The 13,801-nt window shown below is 38.1% G+C and overlaps 1 protein-coding gene across 3 annotated transcripts in view; it reads right to left on the bottom strand.

Moving 5' to 3' along the window:
- tmx3b (thioredoxin related transmembrane protein 3b) overlaps positions 1-13,801 on the bottom strand; it is an 81,584-nt gene that overhangs the window by 46,602 nt on the left and 21,181 nt on the right. For 2 of the 3 annotated variants that reach the window (XM_073863973.1, XM_073863972.1), the window contains exons 2-3: positions 2,454-2,493; positions 2,171-2,294 (exon numbers count right to left, since the gene is read on the bottom strand). In XM_073863973.1, the coding sequence (XP_073720074.1) occupies positions 2,171-2,294; positions 2,454-2,477 (148 nt within the window). In that variant the 5' untranslated portion in view covers positions 2,478-2,493. Of the gene's footprint in view, positions 1-2,170; positions 2,295-2,453; positions 2,494-7,577; positions 7,639-7,735; positions 7,860-13,801 lie in introns of those variants that run through there. The other variant, XM_073863971.1, reaches the window with a different exon arrangement.

The raw sequence follows: 13,801 nt of genomic DNA, 5'->3' as shown, positions 1-13,801 counted from the left end.
GCTGTTTACACTTGGTATTTAGATATGTTTTGTTCACAAGTGGATAACGCTAAACGTTTTGAGCTTGTCCACTTTTGACCACATTCAGAGGTAGCCTCAAAGTAATAAGGACAGACGCGGTCGAAAGTGGACAAAAGACGTGGATTAAAATACCAGGTGTAAACGTGGATGTGTCTCTCTCATCCACTTGTGATCCGATCCATGAAAAAAAATCTTAATACCAGGTATACATTTTAATACAAGGTATAAACAGCCCCTAAAGTAGAAGTAAAGATACTCATGTTTAAAAGTACTCTGGTAAACGTTAAGGTACTGGCTACACTTTTTTACTCCAGTTAAAGTACATAAATAAATGTTAGAGCCCATACTTAAGAAAGAAGTATCCATTAGTACTACCTGTTTTAGTGTCAAGCTGGTTACTGGACTATTATTTTAATACATTAATACAAAAAAAGTTCAGGTTACAAAGCTGCTTGCTACTCTCACCTGTTATATTTAAAACTAAGGTGATTAATCCTCATCTCTTGTCTGTGACAAAGATTAATTCACTTAATAATTTATTTTGAGTTTTTTTTAAACAAAATGTTAAATATATTAACTCTTTCCCTGCCATTGATGAGTTGTTTATTATTTAATGCAATCTGTAATTCAACTCTTACCTAATTTATAAAAACTGAAGCAAAAACTAATTTAACAACATTTAAACTCTGTTTATGTTTGGATCATCGTTCTGAATCTGATCTCTAACAAAATTCCTTAACAAAAATGCAATTATTGCAGGGTTAAGACAATTCTGTCTTCATTACCAATTTATTTAAATTCCTTTACACTTATGTAATTGTTTCATAGTCAACAGATTTCTACATAATAATCAGTTTAAACAGAGACATGGTCTTTGCTAGCATTAACTAGAAGAATTATGAAGTTACTAAAGACAGTTTTAATAATACATGTTATTCTGACATATTAGTTTGGCCATTTGTTTCTATATGCTATTCATACCTTTGCCTTCAACCTTTCATATGGGGGATAAATAGTCTGCAGTAAAACTGTTTACATTAGAGCTAGCATGTATATGACATGTGTCCTTAAGCATTGTTTTTACTATTTGTGTCAAAACAATAGCTGCTTAACAAATCATACAGCTCTGGCTATCCTTGTACAGCGATGATCAGCTCTTTCTCCATCTTGAGTTGATACAGAATGTTATGACGTTTAAATGATACTATGTTAGTAGGTAAAGGATGACCTTGTCACATGACCTGCGGTGCAGTCGTGGCCTTCTGAAAAGTTCAAATATACCATCACTGTGGCATCAGCAAGCCTGGAAAAAGAGCGTGTCGCATTGCATGCACATCGCAAAAGTGTGACTTTATATTTGGGCAATTTGCTGAGCCCTTTTGACAGATCGTTTGATTTTGGTTCATTGGCACTGCCAAAATTTTAAGGAATCTGTGCATGAATTCACACAAATGCAGTAAAGATCCCGTTCCATAAATGTTACTACCGGTAGGTCCTCTTTCAGGGCTCGAGACCAACTTTTTTCACTGGTTTCACTGGTTCACGGCCAATAAAAGGGAGGGGTCCGCCCTTCACTTTCTCTGATTGGGTTATACCACGACATGGATTATAATGTGTGCTTGTTGTTTAACCAATGGGAGACTTTCAGACAGAGTTGTAGAGACTTTTAATCCGTCTAATGGCTGCAACCTAATATTTTTTTAAGGTGCACCATTGAGAAATTAGGGCGCCAAATTGGTCGCACTTTCGAGCCCTGCCTTTATCAGAGTGATACCAGAAACAATGTTTATGTAAGCCATAGACGTGTGTGTGTAGACTCATTTTACACGCAAGACTTCAAGTGCTGTTATGAATGTAATGTACATACTGTGATTTGCACTCCTTGCACAAGTTCTTTAAAGACTCTTTCTTTTTCTAGAGTATTTATTTCATGAAATGCTTACATATCAAATCTAAACCCCTTGACTTTTGCAATGACATAATTATTACATATAAATATACATTCCTACAATGACATATGTTTTTTATATATTTATATACTTACTAAATATACTAAATACTTTTTATATAAGTATATAAAAAATGTAATCTGCTTTGGAATAATAGAATGCATAGAAAATGTGAGGTTTGTAAACAAAAATAATATTACCTGAATAGGCAGTGGCATCCATTTTGCCCACTCGGACAGGTGACCCGGAACGTGTTAGCTCAGCTCCTACCTCCTGCCACACCGGCTCCAGTTTCTTGCAATAACCGCACCATGGTGCATAAAACTACAACACATCACAGAAACTTAAGATGGTCTGACATTCAAACAAACATTCACACTAACTCTAACAAACTGCTTAATCCATTATGATTAACGTTAGATTAACATCCCCTTCTACCTCTCCCCATTCATTGTGTGCATGGTTGTATAAAAGGACACTCACATCCACCAGCCAAATGTTATCCATTCTCTTGTCTTTAAACCTAAAATAAAAAGAGAGAAAACACACACAGTATATTGAATTTGCATGAGCTAAAAGAACCAGCAGTTCCTGTAAAGTATCAAAATGTGTTTAAAACCCGGTTTTAATGTCCACATGAAATCAAAACTGACTCTACTTACGTTGTGAGCGCAAATTATTAGATTTGTGTTGATTAATGTGAATAAGAGCTGATCCTAGACTTCTGGGGGCCCCATAGAAGTTTGGGGCCCTACACAGCTTGTGTACTATGCGTATAGGGAGGATTGGCTTTGATGCAAGTTAATCCACAAAAAAAAATGGTTTTCGTAATCTTTAATCAAGATTCGAAAATGAACTTTTACTCTGAAATGGTGAGCCTCTGATGACGTCAGTTCGATGACTTGAACTAACAATATGTGTAATCCACACCCTCTATTTTGCTCATTCATTATAATTTCACTTCAAAATATGTAGGAAATAGTCGGTTGCAACTTGCTGATATGGCGAGACAGCATTTCACCTCGACGAGAAATATTGTGACTGTGCTTAAATGAATTCCTTTACATAACTGGCATACTGATTTGAAACAAACAGTTTTGTCAAAGCAGCAATTGCTGGTTTCTTAATTTCTTACACCAGCTACTAAAAGCAGGGCTCAAGACTGTGAGTAAATAGTAAATAGCAAAATGCGAGTATTTTTCTTGCCTATGTGAGTACATTTTATTAAAGGTCGCACAGGCACGACTGTGAAATTTAAATACAATTATATTAATACAATGCTCCGGCGATTACGTCTACTGCGCATCCGGTCACACTCCCCTGTTGCTGCACCTCCCCCACCTTTCTATCCTATTTCAGGTGCATATCAGCTCTCTAAATCCGTCTCTTTTGTCCACTTTCCACTGCTTCTGTCCTGATTACTTTGAGTGGTGGTCTGTGGAGACTGCAGGCGAGTCCCTCTGCTTTCGTTTTAACGGGAACGGGAGAAATTATTGGTTTAAACTGCAGCGAACTAACGATTATGTCAGAGTCGGCAGATCAGCTGCATTAGTTCTTTTCAATGAAAGCCCAAAGATAGCGCTGTACACTGTGTGTTCACTAGGGCTGGGCAAAATTTTTTTTTTTCGATTAATCTGTTTTTTTTACGTGGTTGATTCAGAATCGATTCTCAAAGAGCAGAATCAATTTTTTTTCATATTTTTTCTGCAAACATGGAACGTAAGATTAACATTAATCAAATGACTAGTCTTCTTCACTAGATGTCATCCTCTTTTTTGCCTTGCACGTTGTTACCAAAAAGCCTGTCATTCTTTCATTCAGTGCTTAAAATGGCGGTTTTAGATACTTCATCGACGTTGATGCCACCTTCACTTAAAAAGTAAGAGGTATGGAAGCATTTTAGATTTCGCAAGCAAGACGACAACAATAGTGTTGTGGCTTTTAATTTCTTTTTATTAATTAACCACTTGTAAACTTATGTTCACTGTTTTTTTATTAATATAGTATTTGTATTAAATCCATATTCATTGAGTTGAATCGAGAATCGAGTATAAAACCGACCCGAGAACCGGAATGGAATCGATTTGATAGCTTGTGAATCAAAATTTAATCGATCTGGAACATCTGAATCGATACCCAGCCCTAGTGTTCACGCTAGAAGTCAGAAAAGATGTAAAACATTGTGCTCAGTAACTCAGATTAGAGTTTACAAGTCCTGGCCAAATGATATCTTCAGAATGCATGGAGACATTTTGTAGTGATTACAGCACAAGAATGTGATTTCTTTACTAAAGAATTTCTTAAACTAACCTAAAGCTTTTACAACAAAGTCAGAAAAAGTTGATCTCTAGAATGGGTTTATAAGTGCACAGGAACAATCCTTCATAAAATGCATTAAAGCAACACTATGTAGTTTTTTTTACCTTTAAATAATGTCTTTAAAATTATTTCAGTGATAGAACAACCTTTAACTGGACAAATTGTACTGTTGCTGCAACCTAAGCAGCCTCCTAGCTGCTACAAACACACTCTGAAAGTGGCGGTGGAGGGTAGGAAACACAGCCCCGCCCCTCCCCTGCCTGCAAAAGAGTGTCTGATACCAGGCACTGTTGCGCTTTTCAACCACATGGGGGAGCTGTAAGTCATTTTTACATGGAAACTACATAGTGTTGCTTTAAAATTTCATTTACAAAGACGTGAAAGTTTAATGCATTTTAGGAAGGATTGTTCCTGTGCACCTATACAACCATTGTAGAGGTGAAACAAAGATCACCCAAAAATTCTCGGGACAGCCGCATATGTCGAAATTTCAGTCAAACCCGTTCCATTTCATCATAAACAATCTGAAAACGGGGCTTTAAGTGTAAAATACTGAACTTGTCCTTTAAACTGCAATTCATCGGCTGGCCGCTAGAGGCTGGCTCCAAAAGGGAGTCAATTCCCATAGACCCCCAAATATCCAACTTTACAGCAAAAATAAATGTGTTTACAGCCTGGTACAAAAAGTGTTTTTGGTCTTTATAGCTAATTTTAGCTTCCATAACAACTGTGAGGGGGGTGAATTTTTAATAACTCATCAGTTTAAGTAAGGAATAATTGACGACAGGCCGTTGAATTATTAGAAAAATAATGCACGTTACACCTCGGATGTAGCCTGGGTTTCCCCATGCTGCCTTGCGCGCAACTTTATTCATGCTGCAAGTCCAGCATGGAAACCATCTATTTGTCCCCCTAAAATAAGAAACCAATCACAGAACGGGGAGGGGGCAGCAAGACAATGACGACGGCTATGCGACACACTGAAGCAGTTTTGTTTATCCAACACAGCAGCAGACGCGAAGTTACTTTTCAATGCAACCTTCTAAGTAGTTTTGAACGCAAGGTTATTTTTAAAAAGAGCAACTTTTGGCATTAAACAATTTCATATCCAAGAAGGATGTTTGGATATGGCAAGACATGATAGCCACAGAGTTTTATAGGACCAACCTGCTAGGCATCGTCGTCAACAAAGTCCATTTAACTTATAAATGGTAAGTGGTATTTATAAACATTATATTGTCATTATGCCTGTAGCCTACCTACTGTGGTTTTCACAGTGCCACTGAGTTGTGTTGCTTTTCAATATCAATACAGCTACCAGTTTAGTTGCATAGCTTTCAGCTGTGTGCACATGTACCCGATAAAAGTTGTTTACGTTTGAATTTTTGTCGCGCTACATACGTCCATCTGGTATAATTGAAACGATTGGCTATGAGCTACGTACGGATGCATTTGATAGACATTCGTAGCACCCAAAAAAACGTCTCTGGGCATTCGTAAACCACGCCTCAATTACGAGACAATGAGCATGTGTTTCCCAGTCTGGTGTTAGCCAGGCTACCTCGGGTGTGCATTATTTTTCAATAATTCAACGACCCGGAGTCAATTATTCCACCTATAATACTGTTACCACACCTCAAGACATCAATCACATGATATATTTAAAGGGATTCGACCTGGGTTTTTTTTTTGGTACTGAAATGGCTATTTTGAGTAGGACTATTTCTTCCGCGTCTCATCCAACGACTCTTTTCCTCGTTTCAAATCGTAATTTTAAAGCTGGCAACGGAGGCTTGAGCCGTTGATAGCATTTTAATGCAGTTATTAGAAAGAGAGTGAGAGCGACAAAGACACAGAGAGAAAGAAAGAAAGAGAGAGAGAGAGAGAGAGAGAGAGAGAGAGAGAGAGAGAGAGAGACATTGTGTGAATGAGGCTACCTCTGTACGTCTCTAAACAGCGCTGTTATTGCTTTGGAAAACCATCCGTCATGTTGTTGTTGTTTTTTATTACAGTTTACTATGCAAACTGATATGGAACTGTAATGCGGTCAAGAGAGCTCCCCGGAACTACGCTCGCCGTGCGTTTCCCAGAAAATAATTGCACACCTCAGAACGTTCATCGGCCAATCAGATTCAAGCATTAATACTAGCATTAATAATACTAGCATTAATAATAAAATAGACCCGTAGTATAAATTATATTAAGCTTTAAAGTTCTGTATAATTAAGGGTGTGGCCACTTGAGTGACGGGTTAACTGCCACTGCTATCACTACCATCGAGCTAGGCAGGCATGGTTTCAGCAACCAGCCACTTCAGCTTTACACGCGTCCCACCTCTTTATCCATTTTCATTTATCCGCAAGTGATGCACGGTGACGTGAAGTCAAGATTGCGACAGCAAGCCCCGCCAGCTATTGGCTTCAAAAAAGCTCTCTTCACAAACCTATGGGTGACATCACAGACATTTTTACAGTCTATGTTTGAAAAAGACATCTTTGTCAAAGCAGCAACAATGTTACTCTTTGTTAACAATGAAGATGCTATCTTACATATAATGTCGGTCACTATACTTACAGGTCACATGCAAATAAAATAAAGAGCTGTAACTGTAATCTCTTGTGTGTACAGAACATTTCCAGATGCAGTACATCTCTGATTCTAGACTCACATCAGCGGTCGTCAACCCGAAACTTTGCAGTGTGAACGCAGCTAAACTGCACTCATGTTATAGAATTTTTAATGTGAATAAAATACTTACACTATTTAAACTACAAAGTCACACAGAATAGTGCATAATCTGGGATGCATTTATATAAAATGTGGTTCTCCAAGACAGGGTTGAGAACCCAAAGCTATAACATTTGCAGAAACACAACTGAAGGTTATTGCAGTTCAGTGTAAGTTTAGTGTTTAGATCAAACCTTAACCAAAATAGTTCCTGAACAGAAGTATAAACATTGGGTATCACTGTCATAATGCATTCAAGAATAACTTAAGAAGACCGTGTATTTATGAAGTAAGACATAACCAGCAGCAAACAATTAACTAATGACACACCATTACACCTTAATAAAAATCCATGCACAAAGAGAAACACTTCTCTACAAGTATAAATATGCAGCTGTCAGAAGGGATCAAGCTGAAAACCATACAGATAATAATGCTCTTTTTCATTTAATCTTATTACAATAAACTATGAGTCTTTCCAATGAGCCGCACATATTTCAGTATATCTTCAAATATCGGTCACATCATAAAAATAAAAGACAATATTTGAGAGTGTCTTACGTATCATCGAGATCGTCCACCAAAGAAAATGCCGTCGGAGTGAAGAGAAGAAACGCTAAACCTACAAACATACACAATCATACACAGATCTGATTACGATATCACTGATGTGTTTAATAAGATATGATAATTCACGTGATAAATTAAGAGTTTAGTACATCCATAACCCGCTCTGAGAAGCGCCATCTCTTCGCATGAGTCGAGCCTGAACAGGAAACACAAGCAGCAGTCTAGCGCGCATGCGCTGTGAAGTTGCTGCTGTTTCAATCCATGGTCAATAGAGACATTAGCGGTTTAGTCCGTTCTGGAAATACGTCAACAACGCCGCCATATTGCTCCGGGCACCCCTAATAACTTTCAAACGAACAGAAAAGCTGCGAATTTTTTTCCAGCATCTCAACCCAACCAATTTTAAAACTTTATTGAGTACGACTCAACTACGTTGAGTACAAAAACATATTCTATTCAGTTACTTCTTGGATAATCACATATAAAATTATTCATTTTCACAAGGAATTAAACTGGTCGTGCAACGATTTTGCTTGGAAAATTGTAAATGAAATGATATAAAGTTCAAATTGTTTAGTGTTTAAGGTCAGAAGAAAACAATGCCTTTGAAACAGTGAGAACAAGTAAAAATAGTGCATGTGTAAGCATTATTAACAATTAAATCCACTCAATTTTCTATTGTATTTTGTTCGCACACACACAATCTTTTTTATGACAATGTCTTCTATGATCTGGAATCTGTGACTGATTACCACACCACAAAGAGTTGAACTAACAGATAATCACACAACACAGTTGTAAAGAGTTACATTTATGTTGGGAGAGGATTTTAAGACCCAGAAAGAATTTTTGGTAACACTTTATTATAATGTTCATGATTTAACATTAGTTAATGTATTAATTAACATAAACAAACCATGAGCAATACATTTGTTACAGTATTTATTCATCTTTGTTAATGTTAGTTAATAGAAATAAAGCTGTTCATTGTTTGTTCATGTTAGTTCACGGTGCATTAACTAACGTTAACCAAATTTTAATAAAGTATTAGTAATTGTTGAAATTAACATTAATAAAGATTAATAAATGCTGCACAAGTGCAGTTCATCATTAGTTCATGTTAACTAATGTAGTTAACTAATGTTAATTAATGAACATTATAATAAAGTGTTACCGAATTTTTATTACATCCACATACATTGTGTGACTAATATCAGCCTCTGTGGCTGATTCATCAGAGCCGCTGGTGTAGTTGGTAGTGCTGTGCACAGTGGTCAGGACAGGTTTTAATGTCAAACATTTTTATGGTCCATAGCCTTGTATGCATAATTTCATTTTTAGCTGCTGTCATGTTATTTTTGTCCATAGGATTGTATCTGCATAAAAATGAATTTAAGGTTCAATAACTTTGATTCCTCAGTTTATTTACCTCTAATATTAACAGTGATGAAAAATTAAACGTATAACTCAGACAGCATTTTCAACAACTCTTTTTTTTGTGAATATATGCCCGTAGTTGCTGTCAGTGTTGGGAATGTTCACTTTCTACATGAACTAGTTCAAAGTTCAGTTTACAAATTTTAAAATGAACTAGTTCAGTTCATAGTTCATATTTCACAATTTTGAATTAGTTCACAGTTCCAAAAATGAACTAATTTATAGTTTTTTTCTCCCATATTATTTTTTAAAAATCATTCCCATTGTAGGCCATATAGAACCACAGACAGCAATTATTTTATCAGTTTTAACACTGAAGCTAAATGCGTCAAATTTCATCTTCATATCCAACTTTAAATCCTTATCTAAGCAGGGTTTACATTAGTCTTGACTGTCTTTAAATTTTTGTATTTGCTTGCACATACCCTGAAAGGCTAGCCGGGTGCTTCAAGGGGATAGCACACCGGGCGAAAAGCGATGTGCGACGTCGCGCGTAGGACAACTCGCAGGCATCGTACACCGCACATGCACGTTAAATAGTGTGAGCTTAGAGGCTATTTCAAGATCCAAAATATGCGTTAGCAGACTGCTAACCGTTAATGATTTGGGACAAATATGATGTTATTTAATGGTAAACTATGTGAGAAGGATTTCTGTATGTGAGAAGGATTGCTGTATACTTGCACCTCTATTTTGCGCGCTGTTGTTATGGTGAATCGTAATATCAGAGCTCCATTGATAATGGCTTTTCATAGTGGTTGCTAAAAGCTAAACAGGAACCAGAACAGCCGAGCATCATCCATAGTGTGTGAGTAATCAGTTACGTTTATCATAAAGTATTAAGGGTATTGCATTACCTGACGTGTGTTGTGAGTTTAATACTCAGTGTGCGGCCCCACCGTGGAGAGAGGCGTGGGCGAGCCGGAAAGTAGTACTGGAAGACAGCAGTGCCGTGAAGTATTGCCAATTGCACGTGAGTAACAGCATATATCATACTACGTAGCGTGGAACGAAGGATATATCACCTGAATTGTGTTGTGAGTCTAGCACACCGCGTTGCGGCCCCACAGTGGAATGAAAAACGTGGGCGTGCCGGAGAGTAATATTAGAGGACGACGTAGGAAGCCAGCATTGTGGAATATTGTCTGTTCACGTGAGTAACACTGCCCGCTGTAGTATGTGGTATTGAAGAGGGTATATTACCTGACGTGTGTTGTGAGTCTAGCACGCAGCTTTGTGGCCCCACCGTGGAGAGAAGTGTGGGTGAGCCGAGGAGTATAATCAGGAGTAAGCACAGGAGGTCCGGCATCCATCCTTTATGCACCTTTCCCCCTCCGCCAAGAACAACGCCCAACCAACCACACGACGAGCCGGGTCGAGTTTTGGCTCAGTCCTTAATTCACGAAAAGTGTGTGGAGTGCCGTGGGTGAGTCATTGTCTTCATTGTGCGGGTGTACACTTAAAGCTTGCAGAGGAGTGCTGTGCTTATGTTGACAGGAGCCACTACGAACCAGAGGAGTCGTGAGGAGATTACAGCCCGTTGAGGCTAGAGGAGCGTGGGCTTAGGGCAGTATACATATAGGACCCCCTGAGCATTAAGTGACGGATCCATTCTGGCTCTGAAAGAGGGCATTGGTGAAGTATACCTACAAACCAGTGTGAGTAAACCATCTGGGAGTTGTATTCCTTGAACGAAGGGTTTCTGTGCTATTATCAGTGTGCAATAACCACTCTTGTGTGTGGAGCCTCTTCAAAGGTTCGCCCCGGCTCAGTATCTCTGGAACCATAAGTGGAGGAGGAGCCCGCCGTCCTTTCGACACACAGGGAGCCTCAGGTAGGCCGTGTGTTACCCCTGCCCTTCTGGAGGCCCGTAAGTCGAATACACACTGTGGTGAACATCGCTCTGTAATTCCACTGCCCCCAGAGTGAAAGTTGTGTGTTACAACCATTGTGTGGAACAAGAAAGTTAAAGTCCCAGTCACCTGTGTAAATTCTTACCTCTGCTTACAGCTCCGAACCTGAGGGAGAATGTTAAAGCCCCAGTCACCTGTGTAAATTCTTACCTCTGCTTACAGCTCTGAACCTGAGGGAGAAAGTTAAAGTCCCAGTGCCTGTAAAATACTTACCTCTGTGTAGAGCGAGGAACCCACCACGTCGAACCATCCTCGTCGGCTGAACCACAGCAGAGAGCCTTAAGGGAGAGAGAGAGAAGAGCATCAGTTACGCAACAGACACCAGAGGGTCGGGAACACCCCTGTTGACCCCTGCAGCGTGCAAAACCAGGTAGTCAATCCCTACCGGAACAGATAATGGACTGTGTCTCTCTTTTTAATTCTGCCTCCAGGAGAAGCGGAGGGCGCCACGGGATCAAGAAGCTAAATTGAAGGAGTCCCTTTCCCTCGCCCCACGAGAAAGCTCCGCCTGGAGGCTCGAAGGAGTCATTGTTTTAACTTTCCCCCTTTCCCATACTATTTTAAATAATTTAACTAATTCCCCGCCATTGACGAGTTATCTCGTCAATTATGAGTTAATATTTAACTAATAAATATGCCTTTCTGGACGAATTTCAAAGTGAAAGTGTAATACCGCTTTTATCCACTAGATGGCCCCAAACCGAATTTATCAAAAACGAAGGTTAAAAAGATTTAATGATTTATTTTAACTGCCTTTATGTTTGATAGTCATTCTGAGTCTGATCTCTAACATAAATTCCTTTACAAAAACGCAATTTTTTAAGCTTTTTGCTCAAAATGTTGTATTTTTGAAGAGAAATATCCATATTTCCGTGGTTAAATTAAGTGGAAAAATTAAATATATAATGAAACGTTTTTTTCCCCATTTTGTTTGTTTGTTTATTGTTTGTTTGAAAGCAGAGGGTGTGTTCTTTAATTTGATATCATTTGTATGTTTATATATTTATAGAAGATAATTTTTCCTGCAAGGAATTTTGTGAAACTTTGGTTAAAATTAGAAAAATGCAGGTGGGCAACTTTTCTCAAAAAGGCTGGCGGTGAATGAGTTAATAAAGATTTAGTTTTATTATACTTATACTCTGTGTGCCTGGTCATTGGGGTGGCTTTGGGACCTCCTCGAGGTGGAAACTAGGAAGGGGCGTGGCTTGCTATATCTGTGGTCCGCCCCAACCTGTGACATACAGATATTCAATCTTGTTCAATCCGTCCGTTGTTTTTATCGGATAACCATCATCACGAGGAAGAGTTTTCTCCGCAGCACCGGCATTATTGTATCTAGTCAGAAGAACGGGCTTTCACCGAAGCAGGTAAGATAAATATGGTTTTCTTTATTCACAAATACATGTCAAACTAAACTGAAAAGATATTTGGCGACTGAGCAGTCGGTTATGTAGATGTGTTTTTTTGTTTGCTCCGGGCTCTTATTTGGTGTTTTGAGTCTGTTTAAATGATGATAGCCTACTTTGTCAAGTCCTCAAACTTCGCTTAGATTTGGGGTTAGTGTATAATATTTGGTATAATATAATGTATGTAAGATCAAACAGTAATGAATTCATACTAACGACCGACTTGAAACTAAGGGTTTGACTCAGACTTCGCTCCGCATGGGGTTTTAATGCCTTTTTTTCTGTAGGATATTTTTTAAGAAGAATTATATATATATATATATATATATTACAATGTTTTCAACTTAAAAATACATACATATACATACAGAATATAAGTTTAGCTTGTTGTGGATATTTCCTAATTATAAGCCTTCTGTGAAATTATGACAAAATGAAAAATACATAAGACGCATGTCTTAATTACCATAATTTAAATAAACAAATATTCGAATATTTATTCTTTATGAGCTTAAATATTCAAATAGTAAATTACTGGAAAATGTCCATCCCTAATTGAGAGCAAGGGAACGCATGTGCTAAGCAAGGCCAGCCGCAATCAACAGGGCTTGTTTGTGGCCGAAACCTGTGACAATTGGCCTTAAGGGTGACATAGAATGATTGAACGGAGTATTTATCCTTGTTCTGTGATGTGACATGTAGACAAAAATGTTTTTGTTTGGGTCTGTAATGCCTTAGAAGCTTCCTAAAAACCTCTCTCAGATAGCTCTATTAGGGTGGGGGATTTTAAACAAGTGGTTTTGCACCTATTTGGCTCCCCCTACTGGCTTAACTTGCAATCTCATTACTGATTGGCTGACTTTGCTGCCACTCTAAAAATGTAGCCAATTATTTTAAAGTGAACGGGCAGGGAGATGCCTGTGATGTCATAAGCATCAGTTTTTCAGATTGGGCTGTTTTCTGGCTGACATTTCTAAAAGAGGAATTTCTATGAGACTGAGATGGTTAGAATGTCTAGAACTTTTTGTATGTTTGTGAATGCGGGTAGACTACCATTATTCAACAAAGACAAGGTAAAAATGGTTTTTCATTCTCTGTCCCCTTTAAGATGTGTGCATCACGTGCAGACTTATCAAGTGCTTAATTTCCTTAAAGTGTTTAATCACGTGCTCAACTCTTTCGTGGCAGCATTTTTTTTAAAAGTTGCCAGCCAGCGACAGCGTTTTTCATGATTTTCACAAAAGTTAATGCCTTCCAGAAAATGTTCTTCTTTAAATATATAAAAATACAATATACCAAATGAAAGAACAGACCCTCTGCTTTCAAACAACAACAAAAAAAGTTTCATCCTCCCTTCAGTAGTTCTTTTGTAATCAGCTCTTGAATATGGGTAGGTTTCTGCAAAAACACCACATTTTGAGCAAAAAGCAGAGATAATTCCATTTTTGTGACGGACTTT

The sequence above is a fragment of the Misgurnus anguillicaudatus genome, chromosome 25, assembly GCF_027580225.2.
Source record: "Misgurnus anguillicaudatus chromosome 25, ASM2758022v2, whole genome shotgun sequence".
Lineage (NCBI taxonomy): Eukaryota > Metazoa > Chordata > Actinopteri > Cypriniformes > Cobitidae > Misgurnus > Misgurnus anguillicaudatus.
The sequence above is the reverse complement of the archived record's forward strand: the minus strand, read 5'-3'. Positions and strand labels throughout refer to the sequence as shown.